Consider the following 15,494-nt stretch of genomic DNA (forward strand, 5'->3'; position numbering starts at 1 on the left):
CTTTTCCCTCCTGGCACCCGCTATGCTGAGATCTGTTTGCCAGCTGTCAGCATTGGATGGGGTCTGTTTGCAGCCTGTCCCATTTTCACACGTTGGTGCATTTTGCAGCCAAAATGTGATGATGCCTAGCCAGGAGGTGGGACCTTCAAGCTGGGAGCGTGGGAGAAGAGCTGCAAAGCTCCCTGCAAGGGGCTCAGCACCGCCAGCCTCGGGCCATCTCACACCAGGGATGGAAGATCGGTCTGCCCAGGAGAGGGGTGGGTGGGAAGGCACAACCAAGAGTACTTTTACATCCATTAGCAGCAGCAGGTTGGGAAATACCCGCGTGTGCAGAGCTTGGAGCAGGAATGCACGTACTGCTGGGTGCCTCTGGGACTGGGGCCTGGATTGCAGTGGGCTCAGAAATGCCCTTGGCTGAGTGCACAGTCCGGGGAGGGTAGGGAAAATGGTGACCTCTAATTCTGTGTTTGGGCTGTGGGGCACAACTGGGGTGAGGGGACTGCCAAGGGGAGCAGCGGGGGGTCATAAGGAATCATTGCAAGAGGGGACGTGGGGCAGCCATGGGGTGCCATCATGGGGCAGCCATGGGGATCCATAGCATCTACGGGGGGTAGCGGGGCAGCACAGAGCCCACGGAGCAGCGCTGCAGAGCACCGGGCCTCGCACCGCCCTGCGCCTCCCCTGCCGCCACTGCGCATGCCCCGCTGCTGGCCTCGTTCCCCGTCCGCTCCTACTTCCGCTGGCGGCGGCCCCATCGCCCTCAACCGGAAGAGCGGTTATAGGAACTTCCGGTGCGGTCACGTGGGGAATCATCATGGCGGCGCGTGGTGAGTGCGGGTCCGGCGGTTCCGGGTCCGGCGCGGTTTAGGGCCCGGCTCGTTGCGGGCCGCTTCGCCGCGGTTCCGGCCCGGTTAAGGGCCCAGGCCCGGTCCCTCTCCGGGATCTCATCCGGCCGGCTCCGCTTCCACCCCCACCGCCGTCCCGTGGGGCCGAGCCCCAGCACCGCACACGCCGGGCCGACTCTCGGGTCCGTCACCGCGCGGGGCTCACGCGGACGCCTCGGATCCTTTCTTTACACAGGAACGTGAGCAGAGAGCCGTGACCCCGAGCCCCCAGCATGGTGACCGAGGAGGAGGTGGCCGCCATCGGCCGCACGCTGCTGGATGCTGCCCAGCCGCTTCCCGCCCGCTTCCGCGCCCTCTTCACCCTCCGCAACCTGGGCGGCCCCGCGGCCATCGACTGTATCGTGCGGGGCTTTGCCGACAGCTCGGCGCTGCTGAAACACGAGCTGGCCTTTTGCCTGGGCCAGATGCGTGACCGTGCCGCCATCCCCGCGCTGCTCGGCGTGCTGCAGGACAGCCGGCAGGAGCCCATGGTCCGGCATGAGGCAGGTATGGCCCTGCAGGACACCCCTGTTGGTGTGCCACACACACAGAGCGCGTCACCACATCCCCTGGCCCAACCGGTTGGCCAGGCCTCGTCTCCCCACTGGCCGTTGCCATGGCAGTGGTTTTTGGGGAGGAGGACGTGGCAGTGTGCCTGAGAGGCCAAGAAGGCCAATGGCATCCTGGTTGTGTCAGCAGTAATGCGGCCAGTGGGGGCAGGGGGTGATCGTCCCGCTGTACTCAGCTCTGTGAGGCTCAGTGTTGTGCTCAGTGTTGTGTTCCTCACTACAAGACACTGGAGTGTGTCCAGAGAAGGGCAGTGGGGCTGTGAGGGGTCTGGAGTACAATGCTGAGGGAATGGGATGGGTCAGTCTGGAGAAGGGGAGGCTCAAGGGGCCTCGTGGCTCTCTCCAACTCTGTGAAAGGAGGTTGTGGTGAGGGAGGGTCAGCCTCTGCTTTTGGGTAATCTTATCCCAGTGATAAGAGGGCTTGACCAGGGGATGTGGTTAGTGGGCATGGTGGGGGTGGGATGTCAGGTGGAGTTCATGACCTTAGAGGTCTTTTCCAACCTTGTGATTTTGCTCAGGGAGGTTGTGGATGCCTCATCCCTGGAGGCATTCAAGGCCAGGCTGGATGTGGCTCTGGGACACTGGTCTGGTGGTTGGTGACCCTGCACATAGCAGGGGGTTGGAACTGGATGAGCAGTGTGGTCCTTTTCAAGCCAGGCCATTCTGTGATTCTGTGATTTTGGGGTGTTGGGGCACAGCTGCATCCCTGAGGTTTCTCACACCGGTCAGTGTGGGGGAAGGTGGATGCCCTGAGACTACCTGCTGACATCTCCTTTCCTCAGGTGAGGCCCTGGGTGCCATTGGGGATCCTGAGGTGCTGGACATCCTGAGGCACTACTCGGAGGATCCCGTGGTGGAGGTGAGGCTGTCAGGGTGGCAGTGCCATGTGGTCAGCACTGTTGGCATGGGAGGGTGACACTGGGGACTACAGTGTGGCACAAGGGACTGGAGCCACAGTTGCTGTCACAGCCACGCAGCTCTGCTGCTCAGAGGAGCTCTGTGCCTGCTCCCAGCCCTGTGCAGTGCCTCCACACCCTGTCCCCATCCCCACAGGTGGCAGAGACGTGTCAGCTGGCCGTCAAGAGGCTGGAGTGGCTGCAGGAGCACGGGGAGGAGCCAGGCAGCAGCCCCTACCGCTCGGTGGATCCTGCTCCCCCCGCCGAGGAGACAGATGTGGCCACACTGCATGCAGTGCTCCTGGATGAGTCGCGCCCGCTGTTCGACCGCTACAGGGCCATGTTTGCCCTGCGGAACCTGGGGGGCCGTGATGCTGTGCTGGCACTGGCTGATGGTAAGGGCTGGCCTGGGGCTGTCTGCTCGCTGTGGTTCTGCACAGGTTAATCCATGATTGGATTTCCCAAATCCAGAGCTACATGGCTGCTTGCACTGCTGCTTCTAGAGCTGCCTGTCCCTCTACTTGCAGAGCGCTTGGTGCTCTGTGGTGTCTCACAGCCCCCCTCCCCTCACTGTCTCTGTGGGGTTTGCCGGGTTGTACTGATGTTTCCTGGTACTGGGGAACTGCTTCCCCATCCTGGAGGGGCTGACTCTGAGCTTTGGAAGTTATTCTGGAGAATAATTCAGCCTCACTCTGAGCTTTGGAAGTTATTCTGGAGAAGGGCGTGCATGTATCCTGAAAGGAAAAGGGGCAGAGCACAGTCCATGACCCTGCTAGTTACCTTCTGCAGCCCCAGGGAAGCTGACGGTGCACTCCAGCATCAGTGTGAGCCAAGGGTTTGGAAATCCTGTGCCGTGGCTTCCCTATCCCCAGCAGCACAGCAGGGCTGTTACGCTGTGAGGCAGTCAGCACTGGGGCAGTGTAGGGGCAGGAGGTGGCATGAGGCTGCATCCCCTTCCCCTAGAGCCCCACGTGTCTGGGGAAAGTCAGCCTTGTGGCTTCCTCTGCCCCACAGAGTTTGGATCTGGGGCTCAGCTCACGTCTGGGGGACTCACTCTCACCTCCTCCCTCAGGGCTCCGCGCTGGCAGCGCTCTCTTCCGCCACGAGATCGGCTACGTGCTGGGCCAGATGCAGGACGAAGCCTGCGTCCCACAGCTGACTGCTGCACTGTGCAGCCGTGCTGAGAACCCCATGGTGAGGCACGAGTGCGCTGAGGCACTGGGTTCCATCGCACGGCCCTCCTGCCTGGAGACCCTGCGTGCCTTCGCCCAGGACGAGGAGCGGGTGGTGCGGGAGAGCTGCGAGGTGGCTCTGGACATGTACGAGTATGAGAACGGCCCCCAGTTCCAGTATGCTGATGGGCTCTGCAGGCTGCAGGCCTGAGCCCAGCTGGACCTGCTGCCTCCTTCCCCCAGGCATGCTTTCCCTGTTCGCCTCCATCGGCACGGATCCGTGGTGGAGGCGGAACTGGGTTTTGCTCTCTGGCACAATTACAGCCGCCTCCTGCATCCAAATCCAGGCTGAGCTGCTACTTGCTCCCTGTTTCCTGGATCTGCGCCGTTCCCCGCCCGCAGCCTGGCTCAGGGCTTGGAGTGGGTGGGCTGGTGCTGCGTGTCGGAGCCCATCGTGGCACCTCGGAGCGAGCGAGCTTCTCCCACCTGAACTCTGCTGGAGGGGCCGGGGCCGGCTCCAGCCAGCGGCTCTGGTGGGTTGGAGCTGTGCGATGCCCCGAAATCGCCCACAGTGCTGGTGCAGAGCCCGCTTCCTCTTCATCTCTGCAGCTGCTGGAGGATCTCTGTGGGTTTGGCTTCTCCTGTCGGGGCAGGCTGGCTCTGTGCTCACAGCAGCCTTTGCCCTGGGATGGGGTTTGTTTCATGGCACAGCTCGGGAGATTTGGCTGCGGTTTTTCTTTCTGCGGGGAATGGCGCTGTGATGAAGGCTCGCAGGGTGAGGCAGAGCCTGCCTGGACTTCCCCTGTGTTTAACCAGAGCTGGATGGCTGCCCCTGCCAGCTGCTGCCAGCTCCCGGCACCCAGATCCATGGGGCACGTGTGGGGCTGGGAGGAAATAAAGTGGCAGCGTTGGGTGCGAGCTGAGCCATCGTTCAGCAGCTGCATGGCTGGAGGGATCTGGCCGTGGCTGGGGTTCCCTTGGTCTGCATCCACAGGGAGGGGGACACAGCGTGGGCAAAGAACAGCCCCACAGCCCCGTGGGTGAGCCGTCCCCACAGTGCTGCAGTGCATCCTGCTGACGGTGCTTTCCCCTTGACCAAAGTCTCTGTGAGTCACTCTGCTCGATCCTCTTAGCCCATAAAGCTGCTGTTCCATGCTGTGTTGTCCCCCTGGGGGGGGGGCCCAGTGTTGTCCCACTCTGCTCCAACCCAGAACCCTGTGGGAGGGTCTTCGTGGGGACATAACTTCAGGTCACCCAATGTGTGCCATCACAGAGCTTCCCACTTCGCCTCCTTCACCCCACGCAGACCGCGGCACTGCTGGGCTTTGGGTACCACTGCACCCCACAGATGCAGGGGATGGGGCAGAGATGTGGGACGTGGACACAGGATGTGGGACACAGATGTGCTGCCTCCCCGTTGCGAGGCTCCTTATCAGCACACAGATGGGAGTGCTGAGCAGTGATTACTGCCGTGTTTGCCCCTGGTTATCGCACAGCTCCAACCCTTGCTCTCTGCCTCCATGCACCAACCCTCCCATTTTTGCATCGTGCTGAGCGAGCAGGAGAGGTGCCAAATTTTTTGCCTCTCCTCCTCATTCCTCCTGCAAAAAAAAAAAACAAAAAAACAACCCTCAACTTCTTCAAACGCTTTTTAAGTCCGAGTTGGAACCAATCTGGCATTTTTGTGGCTGGGATCTGGCGTGGGCGCAGCAGAGCCGGGATGTTGAGGAGGCACTGAGCCTTGCACCTCCGGCCCTGCGGGGGGGGGAAGGTTTTAGGTTGTTCCAGAGGTTCTGGGGCTGCTTCTTGCCCCCCCCCCCCAACCCGCAGCCCTGCACTGTTTTGAGTGGCTCTGAGCATGCAGTGTGTTTCACACCATCTGCTCCAAGCATTCGGGGCCAGAATGTGGGGATTTAGGCAGCTGCGGGGGGAGCGAGCCCACCCTGCCTTGCTCCTCCTTTATGGGGATTCTCTGCAGCCCATTCCCCCTCACACAGAGATGCCCATCCCCTGCAGCACCGCCCCAGGTGTGGATTTTGGGCATCCTGGGGCATCTCTGTCTGCCCATCCATTCTCAGCCCCCCCCCCTACCCCCTCACTGTGCCCGGATTACCACGCTAAGCTCCTTCCCGCGGGCGCTCTGCCCTCAGTGCCATCCATCTCCCAGCGCAGGGACAGTGGGGACACGAGGACCCTGATGCCGCTTGTCCCCTGCGTCCCCCCACGCAGTGACAGCCAACAATGGCCCTCCCGGGGGTCCCGGTGCCACGACACCTGCTGCAGTCCCCCCCTGAGGAGGATGGGGTTCTGTATGTGGAGTACAAACCCCCGGCCCTGGACAGCATCCGCCTGCCCCGCTACGTGCTCTACCTGCTGATGGCCATCTCCCTGGTGCTGGTGGTGGCATATGCCATCGTGGGGCACCTCATCAAGGACCTGGTGCACGACTTTGCCGGTGAGCAATGGGAGGGGGATGCGGGTGGGGGTCCCCGAGCCCATATGGGAAGTGGGGCAGTGGGAATAGGGTGGCCAAAGGGGCTGCTTTCTGCCCCCAGATGGGTGCAGGGTGAGGCTCTCTGCGCACAGTTTGGGTGCAGCACTTTGTATTGGGGACCCACCTGCATGGCATGGGGTGATGATGGGGACACACACACTGCTGACAAAGCTCTATCCCCACAGATTGGGCATTCGGACCCAAAGCAGAGGAGGAGAAGGCAGTGATGGGTGAGGGGAGCTCGCCCGAGGCGGAGGATGGGGCTCAGGGTGAAGGTGTTGGGGTGCTGCCGGGCATGGAGGCCCCATCGCCGCTGCTCTCCACCGCCCCACGCAGCTCCATCTCCTTCGTGGATCCCCACAAGAAGTGGTTTTTCTAGGGGCACAGGGGCTGCACCCACTGCTGGCACCCCGTCCCCATCCCCACCATCTGTGTGTGTGTGTATCTCAGGGCTGCTATCGCGCCGCACCCCAATAAATCCACACTGTGCCCTTGGGGACCCCGACCTTCGCACGGGAATGCACATGGGAATGGGACAGACACAAGGACATGAGACAGACACGTGGACTCGGATGGGGGCTCAGATACTTGGACCCTGATGTACCCCCAGGTGTGGGTGCCGATGGGGGCAGTGCTCCATGGATGCCCCCAAGATGGGTTTGGTGGGGACAAAGCGCCCATGAGCCCCACTGAGCTGCAGGAGGGGGCACAGACCCCCCTTACACCAGGACAGGTGCCCATCCCCAGGCTCCACCTGCACCCCATGGGCACTTCTTAAACGAGGAGCCCCTGCACAGCCCATGCATCACCCATGGGTGCCACCGACCCCCCTGTACCTCAATAGCCTCCAAGGGAAGGAGGGGGGCAAAGCGGAGCTGCCTGTGTGATAAGAGCAGTGATAAGGCCTTGGTGATAAGAGCAGTGATAGCACATGGGTGTGGCATGGGCACCGCTTGGACATGTGATGGGCTGAGGGAGAGAGGTGGCACTGGGCTGGGTGGGCCCTACATCCATCCATCCATCTGTCCATCCATCCACCCATCTTCCTATCCATCCATCTGTCTATCCACCACTCTTCCATGTTTTCACCTATTCATCCATCCATCCCCACCTTCATCTCTCCATCCATCCATCCGTGTCTCCTTCCTTCCTTCCTTCCTTCCTTCCTTCCTTCCTTCCTTCCTTCCTTCCTTCCTTCCTTCCTTCCTTCCTTCCTTCCTTCCTTCCTTCCTTCCTTCCTTCCTTCCTTCCTTCCCTCCCTCCCTCCCTCCCTTCCTTCCTTCCTTCCACCTGTCCTTCCCTCCTTCCTTCCTCCCTCCCTCCCTCCCTCCTTCCTGCCTTCACTCCTTCACTCCTTCCTTCTCTCCCTTCCTCCCTTCCTTTCCTCTCTTCCTCCCATCCACCTGTCCTTCCTTCCTTTCTTCCTTCCTTCCTTCCTTCCACCCACCCACCCATCCATCCATCCACCCACCCACCCACAAATCCACACATCCACAATCTTCCTGTCCACCTGTCCATCCATCTCCCCACCCTTCCATACATCCACACCCCCACCCACCCACTCCTCCCTCCCTCCCTCCATTCCTGGTCTCCCTTTGGTGTCAGTGCCGTAGCAGAGCAGCAGTTCCACCACCCAAGGGTTAAGGGATCGGCGTTGCCACGGCGTTGGTGGCACTTGGTGGCACTCGCCCTCCTGAGCCCAATAAAAGCCACCCCTTGGCCTGGTGCAGAGCAGTGCCGTGCAGGGATCGGTGCCACGATGCTGCGCGTCCCGGTGCTGCTGCTGCTGGCGGCCCTCACTGCCACCACCCAGGGACAGAGTGAGTGCCACTGCTGCCACCCCACCCCAGTGCCACATCCTGGGCTCAGGGTGACAGGATTTGGGGTTGGGGGGGGGTTGTGTTCTCCCATGGGAATGGGTCAGGGGTGCTGGGGGGGTCGGCACCTCGCTGTCCCCACTGCCCACAGTGCCCCCAGCACCCCAAGCTCCCTGCACCCAGGATGGAGAGTGCTGTCCCCTGTGGGATAGGGGTCCCCTGAGGCTGTCACCATTGTCCTCATCCCCATCCATGTCCCCACTGCTGCCCCCGACCTCACTCCTGTCCCTGTCCCTATTGCCATCACCATCCCTGACCCCACTGCTGACCCCACTGATATCCCTATCCCAACCACCTGCCTCCATCCCTACTGCTCTCCCTTTCCCCATTGCTGTCCCGACTCCTTCCCTACCCCCGTTCCCATTCCCTGTTCCTACACCTGTCCCCATCCCTGTCCCCATCCCTTCTCCTGTCCCAATCCCTATTGCTGCCCACACCCCGTTCCTGTCCCATCCCCGTCCCTGACCCCATCCCAGTTCCCTGACCCCATCCGTGTCCCCGTCCCCTTCTCCCGTCCCCACCCCCATCGCTGTCCCCATCCCCGTCCCTCAACTCATCGCTGTCCCCACCGCCACCGCTGCCCGTCCCCACGTCTGTCCCCATTCCCTCCCCTCGCCATCCACGTCCACATCCCCACTCGTGTCCCCGCTGCCCCCAGCCGCGGGCTCCCAGCAGCTGCAGCCGTGGCTGATCGGTCTCACGGCGGTGGTGGTTTTCCTATTCGTGGTTTTCGTGCTGCTGTTGGCGGGGCGGCTTTGGCGACTGCGGACGCGCAGGTGGGTCCGTGGGGGGGGGTTGGGTTGGGGTCCGCCCCCGAGCGCCGCTCACACGCGATGTCCCCACGCAGAGAACACGAGGACGACTCGGAGAAGCGATCGACCCACAGGTAGCGCAGCCCCAACCGCACCGCCGCCCCATTTTCCCCTACGGAGCGCCCTAAAGGGTCACCCACGCGTGTCCCCCGTGGGATCGCCGCTCTGACCCCGCTGTCCCCGCAGCATGGAGCGTGCAGCCTACATCAACGCCGCGGCCGAGAGAGACAGCGACGACGAACGGGAGAAGAGCAAAGCCACGTCGCTGTGACACGCGTGGGCTTCCCGGGCCGCTCCGTTCCGCGCCGCGTTTTGCGGAGCTCCGTTCGGCCGGCGGCAAAACCCGGAGCGGATCGCAGCGGGATGGAGCGGGGCGGGGGGGGGGCTGTGGGGGTACCCCATAAAGCTGCCGGCCCGCAGTGTGAGGTGTGGTGTCACGAGTGGGAACAGAGAGCTGGGGGAGGGCGACAGAACGGGGGGGGCACCGGGAGGGGGTCGGATGTCACGTGGCTGAGGGGTGATGGTGGGGGGGTGGGGGGGCGGCAGCGCCGCACGTGGGCTCAGAGCTGCAGCCACGCGTGTCCGTGTTTGTGCCCCATCAATGTCCGAATGCGGGCAGCCACACCGCCGGCCCCCGATCCATCCCATAACCCCCCCTCTCCCCCCCGTATCCTCACGGCACCCACGCGTGTCCACACCCCCACGTGCCCCCCACCTGTGTCCCATCCTCACGTGTGGGTACCCACGCAGGACAGCCCCCCCGCATCCCACTGCCCACCCCGACCCCAGCCCTAATCCTAAATCCCAACCCCCACCCCGACCCCCTCTGCACCCTGACCCCCCCGCATCCCTCTGCCCACACCACGCGTGGGGGGCAGCCAGGCCGCACATCGCCCACTGGTGTCCCCCTCCCCGCCCCCCCCCAGAAGCAGACACGGACGCTGCGTGGAGTTGAAGCAGAGCTTTGTTTAATTTTTATACATTTTTTTTTTTCGTCTTTTTTTTTTTTTTTCTTTTCTGTTTTTTTTTTTTTTTTTCCTTCCGGCTTTTTTTTTTTTTTTTTAACTTTTTTTTTTTTTAATTATTATTATTAATATTTTTTCTCTCCTTTTTTTTTTTTTTCTCCCTTTTTTTTTTTTTTTTTTTTTGCATAGGGGAGGATCGCTTGGGGGGGGAGGGGGAGGAAGAGAAAGGAGGGAGGGGGGGGCAAAAAAAAAAAAGCCCCATAATAACAATCCTCAAATCAGCGAGAAAGAAATATAAATCAAAACCCATTGTCACGTTGGGGGGGGGGGGTTGCATACAGTGGGGGTTTGCATGGCTGAAGCTCCGGAGGGGGGGCATGCAGGGGGGGGGGCAATATGCATTGCAATGGGGGTTGCAGCACAGGTTGCAGCACAGCCTGCAGTGGCACTATGGGGGCGATGCACAGCTGCAATATAAATCCTAACGTGGAGTTGCAGCGTGAATTGCAGCCCAAATTGCAACGCGGGGGGGGGGGGGAATTTGTTACGGGGGGGGCTGGGATTGCTGTATGAATTGCAATGTAAGCTGCATGGATCACAATGCGAGTCGTGCCGTGGCTGGCAGTGTTGCAGTGTGCATTGCTGTGTGAAGTGCGTGGGGAGCTGTGATGCAGCCGTGCAAACTGCAGCTGCAACACAAAGAGCAGCAGTGCAGCATGAAGCCGTGCTGCAAACTGCAGTGTTGGGCTGCAACAGGAATTGTGAGGTGGGTTGCAATAGGAGTGGCAACAGGAACTGCAGTACGAGCTGCAGGATGGATGGTGACATAGATTGCACCAGGGGTCGCAGTATAAATTGCATCCTGAGCTGCAAGAGAAACTGTGGCCTGAGTTGCAAGGTGGGCTGCAATATAAAGTGCAATGTGGGCTGCAGTGTGAGCTCCAATGAGAGCTGCAATATAAATTGCATTGTGGGCTGCAATATGAATCCCAATGTCAGCTCCAACATAAACTGTGGTCTGGGCTGCAAGGTGAGCTGCAGTATAGATTGCAATATGAGCTGCAATGCAAATTGCAATACGAGCTGCAATATGAGAGGCAGGATAAATTGCAGTGTAAGCTGCAGTACAAATCGCTGTAGGGGCTGCAATACAAGTGGCAATGTGAATCCCACAGTGCACTCCAATCTGAGCTGCAATCTGAGCTGCGATATAAACTGCAGCGTGGCTTGCAATATAAATTGCAATACGAGTTGCAGTATAAATTGCAGTGAAAGCTGCAGTATAAATTGCTATATGGGCTGCAATATGAATCCCAATGCGAGCTCCAATATGAGATGCAATATAAGCTGCGATTTGAGTTGCAATATGAGCTGTAATATAAACTGTGTTCTGAGTTGCAAGCGGAGCTGCAATATAAACTGCAATAAAGGCTGCAATGTGAGCCCCCATGAGAGCTGCAATATGAATTGCAATATGGGCTGCGATATAAACTGCAGTGTGGGATGCAATATAAACTGCAACACGAGCCCCAGCGTGAGCTGCAATATAAGCTACAATTTGAGTTGCAAGATGAGCTGCAATATAAATTGCCATGTGGGCTGCAATGTGAGTGGCAGTATAAATTGCAACACGAGCTCCAATATGAGATGCAATATAAACTGCAATGTGAGCTGCAATATAAATTGCAATACGGGTTGCAACGTGATTGGCAACATGAATCCCAATGTGAGCTGCAGTACGAGCTGCAATACAAGCTGTGGTCTGAGCTGCAAGATGAGCTGCAATCTGAATTGCAAATAGGCTGCAATATGAACGGCAATTGAGGTGCAATAGAAACTGCAACAGGGGTTGCAATATGAATGGCAGTATGAATCCCAATGTGCATGCCAATACGGGCTGCAATTTGAGTTGCAATGTGAGCTGCAATATGAATTGCAATATGAGCTGCAATAGAAGTTGCAATATGAGCAGCAATATGAACTGCAATGTGAGCAGCAATATGAATTGCAATATGAGCAGCAATATGAACTGCAATGTGAGCTGCAATATAAATCACAATGTGAGCTGCAATATGAACTGCAGCACGGCTTGCAATGTAAATTGCAACGCGAGCTGCAATATGAGCTGCAATACGGGCTGCAGCCCGAATCCCGATGTGCGCTGCAATATAAGCTGCAACTTGAGCTGCAAGATGAGCTGCAACGAGTTGCACTACAAACTGCTGGGCGTGCTGCAATATCAGCTGCAACGCGGGCTGCAAAACGAGCTCCAAAACGAGCTGCAACGCAGCCGCAAGGCGAGCTGCAATGGGAGCTGCAATGTCAGCTGCAATGGGAGCTGCAATATCAGCTGCAATGTCAGCTGCAATGGGAGCTGCAATATCAGCTGCAATGGGAGCTGCAATGTCAGCTGCAATGGGAGCTGCACTGCAGGACGAACCGCTGCACGGGCAGCAATGGGAGCTGCAAGGCGGAGCTGCAACCCCCCCCCAAAGCCCCCCCCCCCCCCTCCAGTTGCAATGGGGGTCGTGGGGGGGGTGTTGGTTTTGGGGGGCCGGCCCCGAGCGCGGCGGGGGGCAGCGAGGCACTGCGTGGCATTTTTGGTATCGCTGTCATTGGCTGCCAGCCACCCGCGCTCGGGGCTTCGTGTCCCCTTATCCACCCCCCCCCCAAATATATCCTGCCCCCCCCCTCCATTACCCCAAAAGGGGGGGGGGGGGGATGGAAACAAGAAAAAAACAAAACAAAACCAAAAAACCCAAAGGATGAGGGCAGAGGAAGGGCCCACCTGCAGCACGTACCGACCGTGGGACCCCCCCGGCCCCCCCCCAGCCCCATAGAGATACATAGCAGAGATACATATGGAGATCTGTACATCTGGAGGGTTGGTGGTGGTTTTTTTTTTAAATTTTTTTTTTTTTAAATCGTTTTGTGGGTTTTTTTTTCTTTTTTTCCTTTTTTTTTTTTTCCTTTTTTTTTTTTTTTTCTCCTTTATTTTAATGCCATTGGGGGGGGGGGGTGTCTTTTTTTTTTTTTTTAATTCTCTGTTCCCCCCCCCCCCAATCGCGGACCCCTCCTGGGTCTGTAGTGCATGAGAGCAATGCTGGGGGGGGGGAGCAGCCCGTTATGTGTGTGCCCCCCCCCCAAAAAAAAAAAATCCCCCCCCCCACAAAGAGCTGATTGAGGCCCCCCCAAAGAAACCACTCCACCAAATCACTGCCAGTGACTCCGGGGGGTTTTTGCAGCAACGCCCCCCCCCCGCATCGGGCAGCCCCCCCATCCCCCCCCCCCCGCAGACCCTTTTTGGAAGGGATTTTTTTTGCATATTCCCTTACTGGGGGGGGGGCACAGAGCAGAGCAGTGCAAACGGTTCTCCCGCAACCACCACCCCCCCCCCCACAATGCCGGAAGCCCCAAAATTTCGGGGGGGGGCGTGGGATACGACGGAGGAGGGGGGGGGGACGAGGAGGGGGGGGGGGGTGCCATCATTTTATGTCTTTTTACATTTTTTTGCCTTTTTTAAACGTTTTTAAGGTGCTTTTCTTGCCGAGGGCGGGTTCTGGTTGATGATGATGGGGGTTGGGGGGGGGGGGGGGGAGGGCGTTGTGCCCCCCCCCACCCATTCCCGCCCCCCAGGAGGCGAAGGCAGCGGTGGGGCGGCGGGGGGGGGGCGATGCGGGGGGGGTGGCGGGGATGGAGGGGGGGGGGGTTCAGCCCGGCCCGAGGGGCGCCTGCGCTCCCCCCAGCCCCAAAACCCCAAATGGGGGCGGAGGGGGGGGGGTCCGGCCGGGGGGGGTTTGGGGGGGGGGGGGGGGGGGCGCTCACGTGTCAGGAATTCTTTTTTAATAGATTTTTTCCTTCCCCCCCCCCCCCAGTTTTAAAACCATTCCTGATTTTTGGCCTTTTTTCCGTCTTTTTTTTTTAAATTTTTTTTTTTTTCGCGATTTATTTATTTCCCCCCCCCCAAAAAAAAAAAAATTCCGATTCTTTTTTTTTTTTTTTCTCCTCTTATCCCGATCCGCTCTCCGGTTCCCCCCCCCCCAAAACTCAATGACCCCCCCGCAGCGCCCCATCGGTGTCACAACCCGCGTCGGTCCTCAGCCGCGTGGTTTTAAGGCAAAATCCGGATTTTATGTTTTTTTTTTTTTTTTTTGGGGGGGGGGGAGGGAGGGGGGGGGTAATTCCCGGTCAGAAGAGCCGGGCTGCGTCCCATTGCGGGGCTGCGGGGGGGGCACAATACATTCACACGGTTTAAATCCTGCACCGAGAGCCCCCCCCGCTCATAGTGTGTGTGTGTGGGGGGGGGGGGGGGGGGGGCTCCCCACGACCCCTCTGCACCCAAACGTTGGGCGATACTGAGGAGGGGGTGGGTGGGAAGGAGGGTGGGGGTGGGGGGGGGTGGGGGGGCGGGTTTTCTTGGTTCCCCCCCCCGCCGCCTTTGGTTGCTTAAAAGCGAAAAAAAAAAAAAAAATTAATAATAATAATAATAATTAAAAAAAAAAAAAATTATAAAAGAAACAAACAACCCCCCCCCCCCTCCCCCCCAACCCCGATAAAATCAGGAAGGGAAAAAAAGAGGCGAAGCAAAGGGGGGCTGCACACCACCCCCCCCCCCCCCCCCGCCTCCCCCCCCCCCTCCCCTCCCTCCCCCATTTACAAAAGCGGGGAGGGGGTATTGCATATTCGGTGTGTTCGGACAGGACGCACTCAGTCTGGAAGACGTGAACGAGGAGGAGGAGGAGGAGCATTTTTTTGGGGGGGGGGTAAAGGATTGTGGTGGGGGGGGGGGGCGCAAAAAGAACGGGAAGAACGGAGCGGCCGCAGCGCGCACAACATGCAGAGACGAGCGGGCGGACGGACCCCCCCCCTTAATAAAAATCACCCCCCCACTCCATTTAACCGCCCCCCCCCAAAAAAAACACCCAGCCCCCCCCATCGCTATCAGCATGCAGCTCCTCCTGTGCGTTGAGGCCGCGGCGGGGCTCTCCGGAGGCGAGAAAAAGGCACATCGCGTGATAGAAAAAAGTCGTGCAAATCGGGACACACCAACAAAAAAAAAAAAAAAAAAAAAAAATTAAAAAAAAAAAAAAACCGCGGATTTCTTTTTTTTTTTTTTTTTCCCTCTCCTTTCGGATTTTTTTTTTTTTTTTTTTGTTATTATCAGTCTTTTTTTTTTTTTTTTTTTTTCTGTTTTTTTTTTTTGTTTTTTTTCCTCCGTCGGGAAGGGGGGGGGCAGCCGGTTACGCGGACTTTGCCATGCACAGCGCAGCCCCTGAAGCACCATGCACTCCTCTGCCTCATTACCGCTATTATGTCGCCGTATTCTGCTTTTTTTTTTTTGCCTTTTTTTTTTTTTTCTCCTAAAAAAAAAAAAACCCAAAGTTTCCCTCTGCACCAAAGCGTTTTTTTTTTTTTTTTTTTTTGTGTAATTTCTTCTTTTTGCCGTTTTTTTTTTGTTTACTTCTCGGTTTGGTTTGGTTTGTTGTTCCTTTTTTTTTTTTTTTTTTTGGGGGGGGGGGGTGTTGAGTTTTTGGTTGTTTTCTTCCCCCCCTCTGATCCCCACGGCGTCACCGTCTGCAGTGGGATGGAGTGGGATGTGGGCAGTCTGCGGGGTCCTTAGGGTCTGTAGGGTCCTTGGGGTCAATGGGATCCATGGGGTCCTTGGGGTCAATGGGATCCATGGGGTCCTTGGGGTCAATGGGATCTGTGGGGTCCATGGGTCCAATGGGATCTGTGGGGTCCAAAGACCCTGGGGTCCTTGGGGTCCATAGCATCCATGGAGTCTGTAGGGTCCTTGGGGTCAATGGCATCCGTGGGGTCCTTGG

At 58.4% G+C, this 15,494-nt stretch overlaps 3 protein-coding genes across 3 annotated transcripts; all 3 read left to right on the top strand.

Moving 5' to 3' along the window:
* The first annotated feature begins 669 nt into the window (after positions 1-669).
* Positions 670-3,863, top strand: DOHH (deoxyhypusine hydroxylase). The gene is made up of 5 exons (XM_031604723.2): positions 670-827; positions 1,081-1,391; positions 2,236-2,312; positions 2,507-2,744; positions 3,422-3,863. Exons 2-5 carry the CDS (start codon positions 1,118-1,120, stop codon positions 3,730-3,732), a joined length of 900 nt encoding a protein of 299 aa, XP_031460583.1. The 5' UTR covers positions 670-827; positions 1,081-1,117; the 3' UTR covers positions 3,733-3,863.
* A 139-nt stretch (positions 3,864-4,002) lies between these two features.
* SMIM44 (small integral membrane protein 44) lies at positions 4,003-6,989 on the top strand. Its single transcript, XM_090126308.1, has 2 exons — positions 4,003-5,976; positions 6,201-6,989. The coding sequence occupies exons 1-2, from the start codon at positions 5,763-5,765 to the stop codon at positions 6,392-6,394; spliced, it is 408 nt and encodes a 135-aa protein (XP_089982434.1). The 5' UTR covers positions 4,003-5,762; the 3' UTR covers positions 6,395-6,989.
* Positions 6,990-7,130: 141 nt separating this feature from the next.
* SMIM24 (small integral membrane protein 24) lies at positions 7,131-9,699 on the top strand. Its single transcript, XM_031604605.2, has 4 exons — positions 7,131-7,835; positions 8,551-8,668; positions 8,740-8,778; positions 8,891-9,699. The coding sequence occupies exons 1-4, from the start codon at positions 7,775-7,777 to the stop codon at positions 8,973-8,975; spliced, it is 303 nt and encodes a 100-aa protein (XP_031460465.1). The 5' UTR covers positions 7,131-7,774; the 3' UTR covers positions 8,976-9,699.
* The last annotated feature ends 5,795 nt before the right edge of the window (positions 9,700-15,494 follow it).

The sequence above is a fragment of the Phasianus colchicus genome, chromosome 28 (genome assembly GCF_987193195.1).
Source record: "Phasianus colchicus chromosome 28, bPhaCol1.hap1.1, whole genome shotgun sequence".
NCBI lineage: Eukaryota > Metazoa > Chordata > Aves > Galliformes > Phasianidae > Phasianus > Phasianus colchicus.

Excerpts from the sequence above, each read along its gene's own strand:
- DOHH (XM_031604723.2), top strand. The coding sequence starts at position 1,118 with ATGGTGACCGAGGAGGAGGTGGCCGCCATCGGCCGCACGCTGCTGGAT. Across the intron at positions 1,392-2,235 it reads CATGGTCCGGCATGAGGCAG|GTGAGGCCCTGGGTGCCATT; the intron begins GTATGGCCCTGC and ends TCCTTTCCTCAG. Across the intron at positions 2,745-3,421 it reads TGTGCTGGCACTGGCTGATG|GGCTCCGCGCTGGCAGCGCT; the intron begins GTAAGGGCTGGC and ends CTCCTCCCTCAG.
- SMIM44 (XM_090126308.1), top strand. The coding sequence starts at position 5,763 with ATGGCCCTCCCGGGGGTCCCGGTGCCACGACACCTGCTGCAGTCCCCC. Across the intron at positions 5,977-6,200 it reads CCTGGTGCACGACTTTGCCG|ATTGGGCATTCGGACCCAAA; the intron begins GTGAGCAATGGG and ends CTATCCCCACAG.
- SMIM24 (XM_031604605.2), top strand. The coding sequence starts at position 7,775 with ATGCTGCGCGTCCCGGTGCTGCTGCTGCTGGCGGCCCTCACTGCCACC. Across the intron at positions 7,836-8,550 it reads TGCCACCACCCAGGGACAGA|CCGCGGGCTCCCAGCAGCTG; the intron begins GTGAGTGCCACT and ends CGCTGCCCCCAG. Across the intron at positions 8,669-8,739 it reads TGGCGACTGCGGACGCGCAG|AGAACACGAGGACGACTCGG; the intron begins GTGGGTCCGTGG and ends GTCCCCACGCAG.